The sequence below is a fragment of the Aspergillus ochraceoroseus genome, assembly GCF_002846915.1.
Source record: "Aspergillus ochraceoroseus IBT 24754 chromosome Unknown P175scaffold_9, whole genome shotgun sequence".
NCBI classification, from domain to species: Eukaryota; Fungi; Ascomycota; class Eurotiomycetes; order Eurotiales; family Aspergillaceae; genus Aspergillus; species Aspergillus ochraceoroseus.
The window spans coordinates 853003-867017 of NW_024468484.1; the positions used below are offsets into that span (position 1 = coordinate 853003).

General features: G+C 50.2%; 6 protein-coding genes across 6 annotated transcripts; 4 read left to right on the forward strand and 2 right to left on the reverse strand.

Moving 5' to 3' along the window:
* Nucleotides 1-62: 62 nt before the first annotated feature.
* On the forward strand, nt 63-1109 carry P175DRAFT_0445046 (isopenicillin N synthase family dioxygenase; the record flags this gene model as incomplete). Its single annotated transcript, XM_040894262.1, has 1 exon — nt 63-1109. A coding segment is annotated over one exon (1047 nt), but the record flags the coding sequence as incomplete, so codon positions are not given.
* Nucleotides 1110-2339: 1230 nt separating this feature from the next.
* On the forward strand, nt 2340-4800 carry P175DRAFT_0504658 (uncharacterized protein). Its single transcript, XM_040897922.1, has 4 exons — nt 2340-2753; nt 2828-3201; nt 3256-3922; nt 3977-4800. Exons 1-4 carry the CDS (start codon nt 2388-2390, stop codon nt 4655-4657), a joined length of 2088 nt encoding a protein of 695 aa, XP_040749311.1. The 5' UTR covers nt 2340-2387; the 3' UTR covers nt 4658-4800.
* A 110-nt stretch (nt 4801-4910) lies between these two features.
* P175DRAFT_0560600 (putative acyl-CoA dehydrogenase) lies at nt 4911-5938 on the forward strand (the record flags this gene model as incomplete). The annotated part of the gene is made up of 5 exons (XM_040900995.1): nt 4911-5183; nt 5253-5393; nt 5439-5476; nt 5535-5600; nt 5652-5938. Exons 1-5 carry the CDS (start codon nt 5068-5070, stop codon nt 5936-5938), a joined length of 648 nt encoding a protein of 215 aa, XP_040749312.1. The 5' UTR covers nt 4911-5067.
* Nucleotides 5939-6573: 635 nt separating this feature from the next.
* P175DRAFT_0408424 (Clr5 domain-containing protein) lies at nt 6574-7320 on the forward strand (the record flags this gene model as incomplete). Its single annotated transcript, XM_040893035.1, has 1 exon — nt 6574-7320. A coding segment is annotated over one exon (747 nt), but the record flags the coding sequence as incomplete, so codon positions are not given.
* Nucleotides 7321-7958: 638 nt separating this feature from the next.
* Nucleotides 7959-9467, reverse strand: P175DRAFT_0496082 (uncharacterized protein; the record flags this gene model as incomplete). Its single annotated transcript, XM_040896106.1, has 3 exons — nt 7959-8934; nt 8997-9230; nt 9286-9467. 3 exons carry the CDS (start codon nt 9465-9467, stop codon nt 7959-7961), a joined length of 1392 nt encoding a protein of 463 aa, XP_040749314.1.
* Nucleotides 9468-10196: 729 nt separating this feature from the next.
* Nucleotides 10197-13485, reverse strand: P175DRAFT_0512111 (uncharacterized protein; the record flags this gene model as incomplete). Its single annotated transcript, XM_040898637.1, has 4 exons — nt 10197-10927; nt 11903-12698; nt 12794-13033; nt 13132-13485. The coding sequence occupies 4 exons, from the start codon at nt 13483-13485 to the stop codon at nt 10197-10199; spliced, it is 2121 nt and encodes a 706-aa protein (XP_040749315.1).
* Nucleotides 13486-14015: the final 530 nt, after the last annotated feature.

Here is a 14015-nt window from a genome sequence, read left to right on the forward strand (position 1 = left end):
CATTAGTTCCATGCCTAGGTTCCTGTCTTGGGATTTCACTGCTTACATTACCTTCTATCTAGTATGTGTACTACCACCAAGGAGGTATCCCCGGCCGTCGTCCTGTCATTAGAGGCGGCAAGGGCCACGAAACCTTCAACGAAATTCCATTAGTGGATGTGACCAACATCACGTCGCCTTCCTTTGAAGCGCGCAAAGCAGTGGCCGATAAAGTGGCCAAAGCCTGCACTGAGGTCGGCTTCTTCTATGCCCAGAACCACGATGTTCCCCAGGAAATCATCGACGAGATTTTCGCCGCTATCAAGGAATTCTTCGCCCAGCCACATGAATCCAAGATGGAAGTGCATATCCACAAGAAAATTGGATTCCGCGGCTTTGAGCCACTCTTCGAAACCAAGCTGGACGCGAAAACCCGCGGGGATATGAAGGAGTCCTTCCTTATGGGTCCCGACAAGAGCGATCCCGACCAGGAGCTCCCATTCCCACCGCTAACGGATCAGCCTTCGGTCAATAACTGGCCACCAGACAACCAGCGTTTCCGTATTGCTGTTACAAAGTACTACAATCACTTGCAGCGGTTCTCGAAGCTGTTGACTCGAACTTTCGCCCTCGCTCTCGGTTTGGAGGAAACTTTCTTCGATAGTATGTGCACCTTTCCAGCAGGCTACGTGCGTCCATTGCATTATCCACCTCAGGAAGTCAGTGGGGGGGAAGAGCCTGGCATTGCAGCTCATACCGATTTTGCCTGCTTCACGGTTCTATGTCAAGGAGATGTTGGAGGCTTGGAGGTTCTGAACAAGAACGGAATCTGGATTGCGGCTCCCCCTATTCCTCGTACTTTTGTTGTGAACATTGCCGATTTCGTGCAGCACATCACAAACGGGCGTTTCCAGTCGACTGTTCACCGTGTCATCAATAAGACCGGCGAGGAGAGGTACTCGATTCCGTTCTTTTATGCGTTTGATGACGATGCAGAACTGGAGGTCTTGCCCTCTTGTCGTGAGGAGGGTAAAGAATACGAGAAGGTTCGTGTTGGTGAGTATATTGCTCATCGCTTCAAAGTCTCCCGAACCAAGCATCCGGATAAGGCCCAGGTTGTGAATGTATAGGTCTGTAAATAGGTGGTGGATAGCAGACAAATACCTGGGTTTTGTGACTAGTCTTCCCAAGATACATGGATTTCTATTCCGAGAATTCTTTTCATATTCGTAATCTAAATATCTTGCCGTCATTCCCGGTGGCTAACATGTAACTCTTAACTACCTTCTGGGAAGCGGGTGGTACAGATACGATGGGATGGACATATATATATTGGTGCGCTCGGAACTATACACCCTCGAGACCTCTTCTAGAAACATCCAACCGGATGTGCGTCGTATTCTAACTGGACTTTCAAAAACAATGAATTATATTGACAAGTTGATATAGAAACCAGCTGGTTACTCGAAGCATCAGTTATACGGAGGAACAGGGCCAGGATTAGGGTTGGCCTCAACACGGATCAAGTGAAGCTGCTAAGGGCGCCCCGTACAAAACGAAAGACGACGGACAAGCTGTTGTAGCGAAGGAGGCAATCAACGCTCATGTGAGACTACTCCGTAATAATTCTTTTTTTTGTCGTGCTGGAAATACGTCAAGAGGGAGTGGATCGCAACAATTGTATTGCATGTGATTGTGGATTATCCGTTTGGGAATCCAATCCTCCGTTGCTTCCAAAGTTGACTCGAAGTCGGCAAAGAAAGTTGAGATTAAGACAGAACCTATGTAGTCCCTATAGAGTCATTTGCCCGAATGACCCTATTCAATCGCATCGCCTGTTGTCCCGTGTAGCATCGTGAATTCTACTTCGAGTCAATATGCAACTTCTTCCATAAGAGGCAACCCCCCAGATCTACCGATGCTGCGATCTGATAATCTAATACGCAGCAGGTCAGCTTCCGTCCAACGGTCGGTCCCAATAAGCTGGGATGCTGGTAATGAACCCGGTCGATTTACCGGGTTCTACTCCGTAGAAGACGAAGCCCTAAGAACTGACTGCAGAAACCACCATGCAGGTCCTGAAGAGGCCAACGGTTATAGTTAGTCCTCGAGACAATCTATAGACATTCTTCTGACACGTATTTCCCTCGATTACGAGCACCAGGGACATAAATTTACAGTCAATTGGGATTTCCCCCTGCCAGGGACCCAGACTCAGGCACCAAGGCCACCACTGCTCTGGGCCTCGGCACTTTCCACATTGAGCGATTCCCTCGGCCCAAATTGGGATATTGGCGTCACCATAAATTCCTCTTCCCCGTGGAGTCAATGGGCTGTTATTTAATCCCACTCTGCTGCCTCTCCCTCTTTCCTCCCCCATCAACCCCCCAATACTTTATCCACCCACCATGCCTAATCCTCCTCCCGCCTGGGTCCAGGCCCTGAGCCCCGCGGAACCGCAAGGCACCACCCTGCTTGAACAAGAACGTGCTAAATCGAAGGTCAATGTGGATAAATTGGGGGAGCTGCTGCATACGAAAGAAGCTCTGGACCAGCGGGATCGTATTCTCGCGGTTCTGATGTCCGAGAAAGTGTTCGACAAGTCTCAGAACCATACCCTGGGCCGAACCGAGAAGATCCAGGTCGCATTGGCTCGGGGAAAGCGGTTGCAGCAACTGAAGAAGGTACACAATTGGACAGACGAGGATGTTTATGTTGCCGATCAATTGATCGGGGAACCGAATCCCTATGGTCTACACGCGTCTATGTTTTTGGTGAGCCGTGTTCCCTTCTCTGGTTGCCCCTCGCTTGATTCCCCGTTGGTGTCAGCACTAACGGTAACGGATAGGTTACTTTGCGAGAACAAGGAACTCCAGAACAACAGAAACTATTCTACGAGAGGGCTCTCAAGTATGAGATCATCGGATGCTATGCTCAAACAGAACTGGGACACGGTTCCAATGTGCGTGGATTGGAAACTACGGCGACCTGGGATCCCCAAGACAAGACATTCATTATTCACTCCCCTACCCTCACAGCATCCAAGTGGTGGATCGGGTCCCTTGGTCGCACGGCAAATCATGCAGTGGTGATGGCACAGCTGTTAATTGCTGGCAAGAACTACGGCCCCCACCCATTTGTTGTCCAGATCCGCGATGGTGAGACCCATCAGCCACTGGAGAATGTCTATGTTGGTGACATTGGTCCCAAGTTCGGTTATAAGTAAGTTGCCACCCCGTCTGGCGAGTGGACATGGATTCCGGCTGACCTGTTCAGTACCATGGACAATGGTTTCCTTCTGTTCAATCACGTCAAGATTCCCCATGTCAACATGCTGGCCCGCTTCGCCCAGGTCGACCAGGCTAGCAATAAGTACCTTCGACCTGCGTCCCCTTCCCTTGTCTATGGGACCATGACATGGGTGCGCGCGAATATCGTGCTCCAGGCCGGTGGTGTGCTTGCTCGTGGTGTTACCATTGCTACCCGTTACTGTGCCATCCGCAGACAGTTCCAGGACCGGGATGCTGAGCCGGGTGCGGGCGAGAACCCAGTTTTGAACTACAAGATGGTCCAGATTCGGCTTCTCCCCCTGTTGGCGGCGATGTATGCACTGCATTTCACCGGTCGCGGGATGATGCGACTCTATCAGGAGAACCAGGAGCGGATGAAGGCGGCTTCTGGAGCGGACCAAGAGAAGCGCGGTGCGGGTCCAGAGCAGTTGAGAGCTGGGTCTGATCTGCTGGCAGATCTTCATGCTACGTCCTGCGGCTTGAAGGCGTTAGCCAGTACCACTGCTGGAGAGGGCCTGGAAGTCTGTCGTCGTGCCTGTGGTGGCCACGGATACAGCAACTATAGCGGTATCGGACCCTGGTATTCTGACTACCTTCCTACTTTGACCTGGGAGGGTGATAACTACATGTTGACGCAACAGGTTGCAAGATATGTAAGTTGTATATCCGGTTCCTTTTTTTACGCATGCGCATACTGATTTTATTAGCTTCTGAAATCCGCCCGTGCGGTTCTCGCTGGAAAGGGTGCCCAGAACGATACCTCTCGTATCCTCCAGGCCTATCTTGCACGTCGCGACAAGGGTGCTTCCTTCGATATCCTTGAAAATGACGGGGATATTGTCGATGCATTCGCTTGGCGTACTGCACACCTCACTTTCGAGGTCCTCAAGTATCGTGATGTCGAGAAGCGGTCGTGGAACAGCCTGCTTGTTAACTTCTGGCGCCTGTCAACGGCTCACTCGCAGTACATGGTGGTGAAGAACTTCTACGAAGCAGTCACTTCGCCCGAGCTCACCTCCACGTTGGATGGCGAGACTGCTGGTCTTCTGCGGAAGCTCTTCCGCCTCTACGCCCTCCACACCCTTGAGCGCGAGGCATCTGAATTCTTCTCCTCCAGCGCTGTTACCGTGCGTCAGATCGGCCTCACCCAGGCTAGTGCGGTCATGAAGCTCCTGGATGAGATCCGGCCACATGCCGTCCGTCTAGTTGACGCATGGAAGATTCCTGACTGGCAGATGGATAGCAGCCTGGGTCGCTACGATGGGGATGTGTACCCCGATCTCTTCCGTCGGGCCAGCCAGGAGAACCCAGTCAATGATTTGGTGTTTGACCCATACCCGTGGAATGATAATGTTTTGAAGAACACTCCACTGAAGAGCAAGCTGTGATTTTCTTTTCGTTCTCAAGCGTTGATTTTATGTACATATATTGGGATGGTTGCTTTTTCTTTTTCTCGTGTTGTTTCCTGGAGGGTGGACCCTAGAGCTTCTTGAAGAGATCTATTGAATCTATAGAGCTAGAATAGAACTAGATTCCTTTTTGTTCATACACTGCCGCCTGCCTACCGAGTAATCCCTAAACATGGAAGAATCAATTTCAATTGATACTTTTATTCAGGATTCATTAATTGATAACCTGACGAATCTCTAGAAATACTCTAAGAACGACCTCGGCTCTTCGTCTTGTTGACCTCGGTCAGATAATATAGCATCACTACCCGGCAAACCCCAGATTCAACGAATTACCCAGTCTTTGTACAACATATAGTGTAAATCCAGCGATCAGAACATCCGGAGTAATGGCAGAGGTTAATATGGAGCCGGCTACTGCTAATCGCGGCCATATTACAAAACCTGACCCGTTGGAGAATACGTACGTATACGACAGATCCGAGTTTGCGGAGGGTTCTTTCTTGTAATGACCTCCTTGTTTACCCTGTTGCCAGACTGCGCTGAGAAGTGGGCCTAATAGATGAGGGAATAGGGTATTTACCACGGCAATCACTGCTCCAGCTCGAGCCCCAACTTCTCCAGCTTTTGGCCACGAAGCTGTCTCGGATAGGATCCGGGGGTGGAGTGTGGATGCGGAGCGGAACCAGCCCTATGTGAAGAAGTTAACGAATGTGTGGGTGGGGGGCGATATGATTATGACCGACTGATTACGACCGAGGGATGGAAGCAGCTGGGGAAATGGGGAGCTCGACATGGGTTCGCACGGGGGCTCAATATTCTAGACTGACGAAACATGCTGATGACTCTCGGCCAGCGTCGTTGCCTTGGGATGTGAGCCTACATACGGCGCGGAACGAAGACGACTCGCACCGTACGCGGTGTGAGTACACTTGATATGTCGCCCCATCCCAGCCAGCGTTGATTCTTGCAGATGGCCGTCGAGCCATGTTTACTCTGGCCTGGATCCTTGGTGGTCTCTTGTTAGCCCTGGATTCACAGCGCGACGGCGATGGCGTCACCACCGAAATTGCTCGACGCTGGATAATTGCCGGAGAGATTGGGGTTGGCGACACAGTGTGGAGAGATATTGTCTATCCTGGCTCTAGACAGGCTGCCTGCGAGGGAATTTCTGAAGAATCGCTTCGGTGGGATTGTCGGATAGCTTGGGGTGAGGAACTGACGTCGGTAGCGTCCGGGCATCGGTCTATGAAGTTGTAACTGACCTTTATTCTACACTATATACTGGTAAGGGGGGGGGGGGGGCAATGTTTCACAGATGAATATAGTCTCCGAGGTAGCTTATGCTGAGCGTGCATCAGGAGGTAGTTGGATTTAATCTTAAGATACGGCATGATTGATATTATAACTTACATGTCCTTGGTGAAGTGCCACAGGCCACCTGCAAGGAACTTTCACAGCCATTCATATCCTACTATGTCATTAGTACGTTGCACAGCCTCACACTAGGCCCAAGAACAGACTTGCTGTTAGTAGTAAGGTTCAGGATGTAGCCTATGAACTTGCGTATACGGACGAGGCTGTCAACTATTCTCCATAGAAGAATCTTGATATCGCAGCGATTGGATCATCTTTCCTGGCATGCTGCGGCTCCCAAGTTGTTTCTACAAGGTATAAGAATCTCGGGAGAAGAACCTAAGGGTACCGTCAGGTGTTGATTCATGTTTTATATTGTTATTACAATCAAAGTACTTCATTTCTGGTATTCCTCCATCCTATCTCAACGCAGGCACAATTCACCCCAATATGCGATCAGACAGTATATTCGACCCAAGTGTACTTGATCTCATCTAAGCAATTATCACCTGGTCCCAACATCTTACGCGTCAGGAACTATGGAGTGGGCTGAGGCTGATGACTGGATCCGCCATAAAAACCACATACACCACCTCTACATTGTGGAAAATCGCCCGTTGCACGATGTGATGAGGCTGATGAAGTCTAGATATGGCTTCCAGGCTACCCCGAAGATGTACAAGACGAAATTGAGCCGATGGAAATTTCGCAAGCATCGTGAACACCAACACCGGCGCAGGATTCCCAACGAAACCCAGTCTCGTAATATCTCACAATGCATGGAGTTGATTCCCGCTCCACGATCCTGTCCTCCTCCTGCCATGACTCGAGTATACCCTGTCACTATTCCCGAGTGGATATTCCACATCATCAAACAGTACAACGAAGGATCCTGCAGGGGCAAGACCTGGTACACGACCGCAGATGGAAGGTTCACCACCTGCAAAGACCCAATGCATGCAGAGATCCAGGTGGATCAATTTGTCGCGTGTTGGATCTCGGGATTGTCGCCTACAAAGCACGGCACTTTTGTGGAAATGGGTCACGAAATGTCAAAAGCCTGCGACCTCATCCCGACTTTGGTCCAGGCTGAACACCCGCATCTCGTCCGGGCGGTTCTGGAGCTCCTCCGCTATTATAATATGGCCCGGTGCTACGATATGGCTAGGATAGTGCTGGCGCATTTACACAACATGACCAACTTGTACCTAGGGCCTAAGTACCCCCTGACGCAACTGTGGAGCTTGTTGCTCCATGTGGGTGATGGTGCTCGCGACGAAGTTATTCTCCGTGCGTTGGAATGTGTCTTTGATGTGCTTTCTCAGGAATGCGGTCCCTTCCACTATCGCGTAGTGCAATCGAGAATCTCTCTGCTTGACTCTCCGCTGCTGGGCCAGGGGAAGGGCCATGCCGTCGTGTCGAAGCAATGGCTGGTGGATGATCCCACTTCGAAGAACTTCTCTCATTTCGATGAAATGCTGATGGATAACCTCCATCGCCTCCAGGATTCGAATGAGGAGGAACTGGTGCTGGACATCCGGCAATACGCTCTTGAGTTGCGCAGCCGGGAGAGAATGGAATCCCGTATGCATTTTCTCAACATTTTGCGATCAATGTGCCATGGGATAAGTGGGATGTCCTATGCCTTGGGGGGGCTTCAGCCGGTGCTTGATGGTGAAGGGCGCCTCCGAATACTCGAAACAGCCCGTGTTGAGGAGGAGGTGGTGACGGATCTCTCTCCTCCCGATAGTATAGCATCTGATTGACATGTATAACTTGAACAGCGCGGGAAATGAGATACGTCGGGTGCTCTCTATTGCCCTGCGTAGAAATATTCATAAAATCAAATGATATTTAACGGCCCGGCATATAAGAAACAAGCCGGAACGGTTGTGTTCGACACTGAATAAACACCTAAACGCGTCTAATGTACACGATCTATAAAGTTGACAATCTTTCGCCCAGTGGAGCTGCGCTCAAAACCATCCACGTCCTTTAGGAAGACCAGTTTAAACAGGGCCTCATTTTCAGACGAAACGTCAAAGAAAGTATGCAATCGCTTGGTGAACTGCTCATCCGACAGAATCCCTACCCGTGGAGGAGCGCGAAGGACCCGGACCTCCAGGGTTGTCACTGGCGAATTCGGTTGGCCTAGCACGACTTGCCAGTGTAAAATTCCACATTCATCGGCTTGCATCAAGGACTTCATAGTGTCAAACTCCAAATAGTTCCCGTACCAGTCGAAGCTGAAGCGGCGGTCACGACCTGTCAGGCGTAGCACTTGCAGATACGCCCGCTCTGCCTCGGGAATGATGGAACTCGCCGACGCAGGCAATGGATGGAGAGATCCAACATCCCCTGTGATGTATCGCACCAATGGGTTCCGTAAACGCTGGAGCGAAGTCTGCACGATGATTCCCGACTCTCCCAGGGGAAGGGGATGTAACGCAGACGCAGGACACCCTTCATCCAGGGCCGTTAGCGGAAGGATCTCGATAATGACATTTCTGGTGTCAAAGACAAAGTCCATGGAGGTATCCGTCAGACTCCCCCGACCAGTGAGGGCCGGATTACCCACAGCCCAAGGCCCAGCTTCTGCGCTGCCGATAACGGAGCAGATCTGGACGTCTCCCAGCACGGTGCGGATAAACGCAATCTGGGGACCTGTCAACGACTCCGAAGTGTAAATAATCTTGGTGAGCTGGATGTTTGACCGGGCCGCTGGCGTCAAGCTGGAGATGTGCCGAACCACTTGGATGATCTGGCTGGGATCACCCGTCAAAACGTTAACATGGTAATGGGCCAGTGCCTCGGTCACCTTTGCCGGCGACATGTAATTGCCTGCGCTCAAGAGAGTTGCGCCTGCATTTTCCATGATTTCCGTAATCAGGTCCAAGGATCTGGGCGAGCGGTTTAGCCATGCGGTGCATCTAATATGAAAGACAGTCAATCGCGGTCATACCTGTAGAACTTGCCCGAGGTATGAAGAGACAACACCCAGTCTGCGGGATCAACAACTCTGGTAAGCTGAAGCAGCCTACCCGTTTGCATTCGTTGTCGGCGGTTTTCATGTCCATCGACCGCGAACATCATCGGGAGGCCACCGGACCCTCCGCCCGTGCTCGATAGGTACGAGCTGCGCCGATAGGTATTCTCTGGGCTCAAGTCTTGCATGAGCCGCGCGATTTCTCGGTACCTGGGCGAGATCAATTTCACAATCCACGCGTGTTAAAGTCGGGACTATTTCATACAAAGTTTTCTTGTGGAGCAGAGGCTGCAAAGGGAGAGCAGGGGTTCCTGTCTCTGGACTGGCTTCATCGCGGATGGCATGGAGAATCTTCTCATTCGGCGGATATTGAACCCTCGAGGTGTAGAAGGGATGAACTTTAGTGACCTCTAAGATCTGCTTCAGGGTAAATATTCCCGTGGGCATCGTGGAGGATTTTGTACAGCCCTGAGGGTATAGGGAATGAAATGAGCCGGGCTTTTTTTAAGACTTATTTGGCTCCATGCGATTAATATGCAAGCAAGCAGTAACTAGTTACCCTAGGTCAATGTGCTACCATAGACTAGGGAGTATTTCCAGCTGAATATGTGTCCATAAGCCGTACGGAGTCCATTACTATCCAGTATATACTGGGTTGTAGTACTCCGTATAGGGGAATCGGATCATCGGATCGGTCAGGATGATTGTTTAGTCGACTCCTCCACTGATTTTAGATTGTTTACTCAATAGGATGACGGTCTAGACTCTTCTAAACAGCATGTACAGAGTAAGCAGCTGCTGACGTAGTGGTCTTTCCGATTATTTATTGTTTGTTTGTTCCTATGTATAACTTTTGTTATATTCTCTCCCGGCTGATGCGTTTATTGCTGACTGCATCCAGGCTCTACTACTCAATGCCCTCAGTTGCCCCAAAGGCCGATTCATACGGAGTACAATACTACTCCGGGCACTCCGTACTTACCCATCCATGCCTCCGATGGGTCTTCTTACCTATCATATTTTGCAGTCTTAAGCGAGAAAACCTAGGGGCGCGGTGGGCCCAATACGAACACTAAAATCTAGCATGTTCAAAGTCCCGACCGAACTGCACGAGAATAAGAAAGGGTAAAGTAATGATCACAGGATATTTAACACATACGATGCCAGTCATCCAAGCTACTCCGTACCACTAGGGAACTGGAAGGCATCCCATCTAACCCGACGCAAGTGGCGGGAAGGGTCGTGGATGTTATTCCGCGCGTGGAGCCACCGGTGGTTATTGAGCAGAATGATAGATCCGGCTGGGAGGTCGTCTGCCGTAAGATGAATGGCTGTGTCTGACGTGGCGGGACTGCGCAATGTGTCCTTTAAAGTCTGCAGAGCTATTGCTGCCCTTTCAGTCAGTGGCGTCACGATTTCCCCCCGAAACCGGACCATGGTTGAACGGCGGTCAAGAGGGTCGAGGGCGACGAGGCTTCCAATAATCCGCTGCTGATCGGGCTGTTTGATGAACTCGGGGGGAATGGCAATCTGATAATTGGGTTGGCATAGCGCCTCCTTCACGGCAGAGGGAAGAGTCTGGACTAGGGTCTGGACCTCCATGACGGACAAGGTGCCCCCGCCCAGGCGATCCGGTTGGAGGACATGAAGGGCAAAGAACCGGGGGGGTGCGTGTTCATAGCTACAGTCTGTATGCCAGGGGAAGTCTTCCATAGTTTCAGACCTTGCTTGATGGTAGCCGGGCTGACATGTAGTAGTTCTGTCGGGGCGGACATCCCAAAACCAACCCCGGGATGAACTGTGAGCAATTGGGAGCCCATGACCATGCTGTTCGTGAAGGCTCGTTACCAGATTCTCCAGGTACTTGCTTTTGTCGTCTGGAAACTGTAAGGTGATTTTGAGAAGGCCTTTTTGGTCCAGATGTTTACGCACATCGCGAACGTGGGAAGGCGTTTTGGAGCAACTGAGATCATGGGCTACCAAATGGGGGACTGTTTGAGATACATCTGTCCCCAATTGGCGAGAGCCCGAGGGGACTCGCCGGGTGTGTTTGAGGAGAGAGTCCCCAAAATTCGCTGTGCGAGAAAGAAGCCGAAGGTTTTGCATATTGTAGAGGTGGACTCGGTAACTATGTATGCCATAAACTTAGTCAGGGGGATGTTATCAACATGCCTCGAATTATTCCCTTCATATATCTGTTCATCAGACAGTATTAGAACCAGTTATATGGGCCTAAAATCCTATAGATCACTATTTATGATGGTGTAGGCAACTATTGAGAAAGCCATTGTGGATTCGTAGATGGAACATTCCCACTGCCTAGCATGACTCGACGGAAAGGATCTAGATTCACGCAAGTAGTCGCCGTAGAGATCCCTGCACACTTGGTACAAAAGGAGAAAAAGGTCTGCTCTCAGCTCAGCCGTACGTACGACTCTTGCATGCTGCTCGGAATAAGTACGTGGAGAAGACCGTCCAGTGGGCATCCAGCCAGGTATGCTACAAACATACTCCGTACAAACAAAAACTCGATTTAAGTTATATGATTACGGATATGAAGGGCAGATCAGACAGATATGTAATGGCGTAGTTTATAGCTCTGGCAAGCCAGTCCGCACCGTACAGAGTCGGAATAAATCTTCATATTCTAAACCTAACCAACTAATCATTCCAGATGCATGTAAGAAAAGGTACTTTTCGGCTCATTTGCAGATCGAAAATTGCCCCCCAGTTGGCTCAATGCTTCCTGGTATGCGGTATCTACTCAGTCTTCTGAATAGAGCAGATCCATCCTCCTCCATGGCTGACAGCGCAGATTCTATCCGAACTACTACGCCAGATTCCAAATCCCAGAAGCTGGCCATGAATCGCGTGATAAGTACCAATCAAAGGATGCTGGCCTTTTTCCCCCGACGGGTTCAGAATCACATCGTAAAAGCGAGGCCAGATGCGTCGCTGGATCACATACTTGGGTGTTCCTGGCATTATTGTTAACCTTGGATCTTTCATCCGTTCCAGAGCTGACATCCACTCGGAATGACCGAGCTCATCCCCGAATAAAATTCCAGCTCCCTTGCCTCCTCTAATAGGCTTCAACAGGTAGTCGGTTTGCAGATTGACATCCTCAGTACAAAGACTGATGATGTTTGTTAGGTCTGACGACCCTGGGAGTATTGTGTCTGCGATGCCTTTCCGCAGGGCCTTTCCTTGTGCGCAACTGAGTACCCCCCTTGCCGTCAGTGAGGGTATCTCTTGCTTGATTATTCCCAGCATTCGCTTATCATGGACAAGGAGGATGGTCCGCATATCATTAAAGCAGCGTAAGCTAACCTGGCGCAACATCTCCGGTGGTATCGCAAGCAATTCTCGTTGATGTAGCTCGAGTCCAACCTGGTGGATTTCTTCAACCACCTCGCCGTCATCCGCGACAATCACAGGGGACTCATTAATATGAACGCCAGCTGGATTGCTTTTCACCAAGCAACACAATTTGTACCCGGAATTCTCCTGCGGATCCGGAACCAACCTTAAATCAGACGGGGTGATTAGTCTCGGCCGCGTCCCCAGATGGCGCTCGAGAAAGCCAATCACCATGTGGATATCCATGCCGGGTTCGTCGCCTTTGAGAAGGTGTAAAGGGCGGTCGCGTTGAAAGAGACGGAGTAAACCATTGAAAACCTGTTTACAGTTGAATTTAGTCACCAATGTCGTCGCATAACTAGCCCGATCCTCCTTGCTCTCAGTCAAACAAAGGGGTTATGATATCCACGTACGTCGGCTGGGTTAGTCCCATGCATGATGCCTCTCCTCCCTGCGCCCAAGCTTATCAGAGCTTCTTGCCCGTAGGCCTCATACATTAATCCATTGAAGCTAAAGCGGGCGTTGATTTCCGTCAGGCGAAAGTTTTCCGTGGGAGCTGCGCCCACATCGGTATGGTCATCCTCGACCAGGAAGTCCGGCCTCCAGGAGCCTAGGTGATGGCGACAATCAAAGGGGTGATGGATTTCTAGCCACTATAACCCATGTGAATAGTGAGCCATAGTACTTTGTGCAATGATCTTTGTAAAAAAGAAAAGAAAAGAAAAGAAAAGAAAAGAAAAAGGTCACGGACTCGTAATAATTCCTCCTCCTGCTCCTCTAATGGCATCCGAGCTGGAAATTGAGCTTCCTGATCAGTCCACCAGCGCTGAATTATATCGGTCAGAGCAAGCGTAAGAGCATCATGGAGTTGTCGAAGTTGCTCCTGATGCCTTTTGGTAATGAGGATAGGCCGCGGACATGCCGCCTTGTGAGAGCCCTGGTACCAGGATTCCGAGGGGCAGAAGCGCAAGAGTTCGGCTTGGAGGGTTTGATGCTCTCGAATATAGATTGACTGGTCTCCTTTGTACGAGACGACAGGCTCGTACCCTTCAGGCGAAGTGGTGAGATGAACCTGCTGTAACGAAATGGCGGCTGGATTCTTCATTGGGGAAATATTCAACAATATCGAGGCAAAACTAGAGCTAGTAGATGGTCAGGAAATTTTTATTGGCAGTGGATGATGAATCGAGGTCTAAAATTGGATGTAATTATACTCGCTTATGTATAGCTGCAAAGTACTCCGTACCTAGGTAGTAGTAGGCTCATCGGTTCCACCTCGGATCCACTGTCTCGGCCTGGCTTTGATGACTACTACTGGCTTCGATTTATCAAATTTATGGGCCATTTACAGGGAATTCATTCGTTGGGCTATTGTAGACAGAGACCAGGTGGAATTAGATCTGCAGCTCCTAGCTACTACTTAGGGCACGGAGTATGTACTCCGTCCGTAGACACATCATCATCATCAACTTCACGAATCTTCTAAAACGTCTCCACTAGTTAAGACATGTAGGCCCGTGTCATTCCGCGCCCCCATTGGCCAGGGAACAAAGTACTCGGTTACGGGATTAAGTTAAGTGGTGGTACGATATGTATTCACTACAGATCTTCAAATCACAACAGCCTCGACCTTTC

Bases quoted from the DNA above. Each gene is read 5' to 3' on its own strand.
- P175DRAFT_0504658 (XM_040897922.1), top strand. From the start codon at position 2,388: ATGCCTAATCCTCCTCCCGCCTGGGTCCAGGCCCTGAGCCCCGCGGAA. The intron at 3,202-3,255 runs GTAAGTTGCCAC...TGACCTGTTCAG, and splicing joins GGTCCCAAGTTCGGTTATAA to TACCATGGACAATGGTTTCC. The intron at 3,923-3,976 runs GTAAGTTGTATA...TGATTTTATTAG, and splicing joins CGCAACAGGTTGCAAGATAT to CTTCTGAAATCCGCCCGTGC.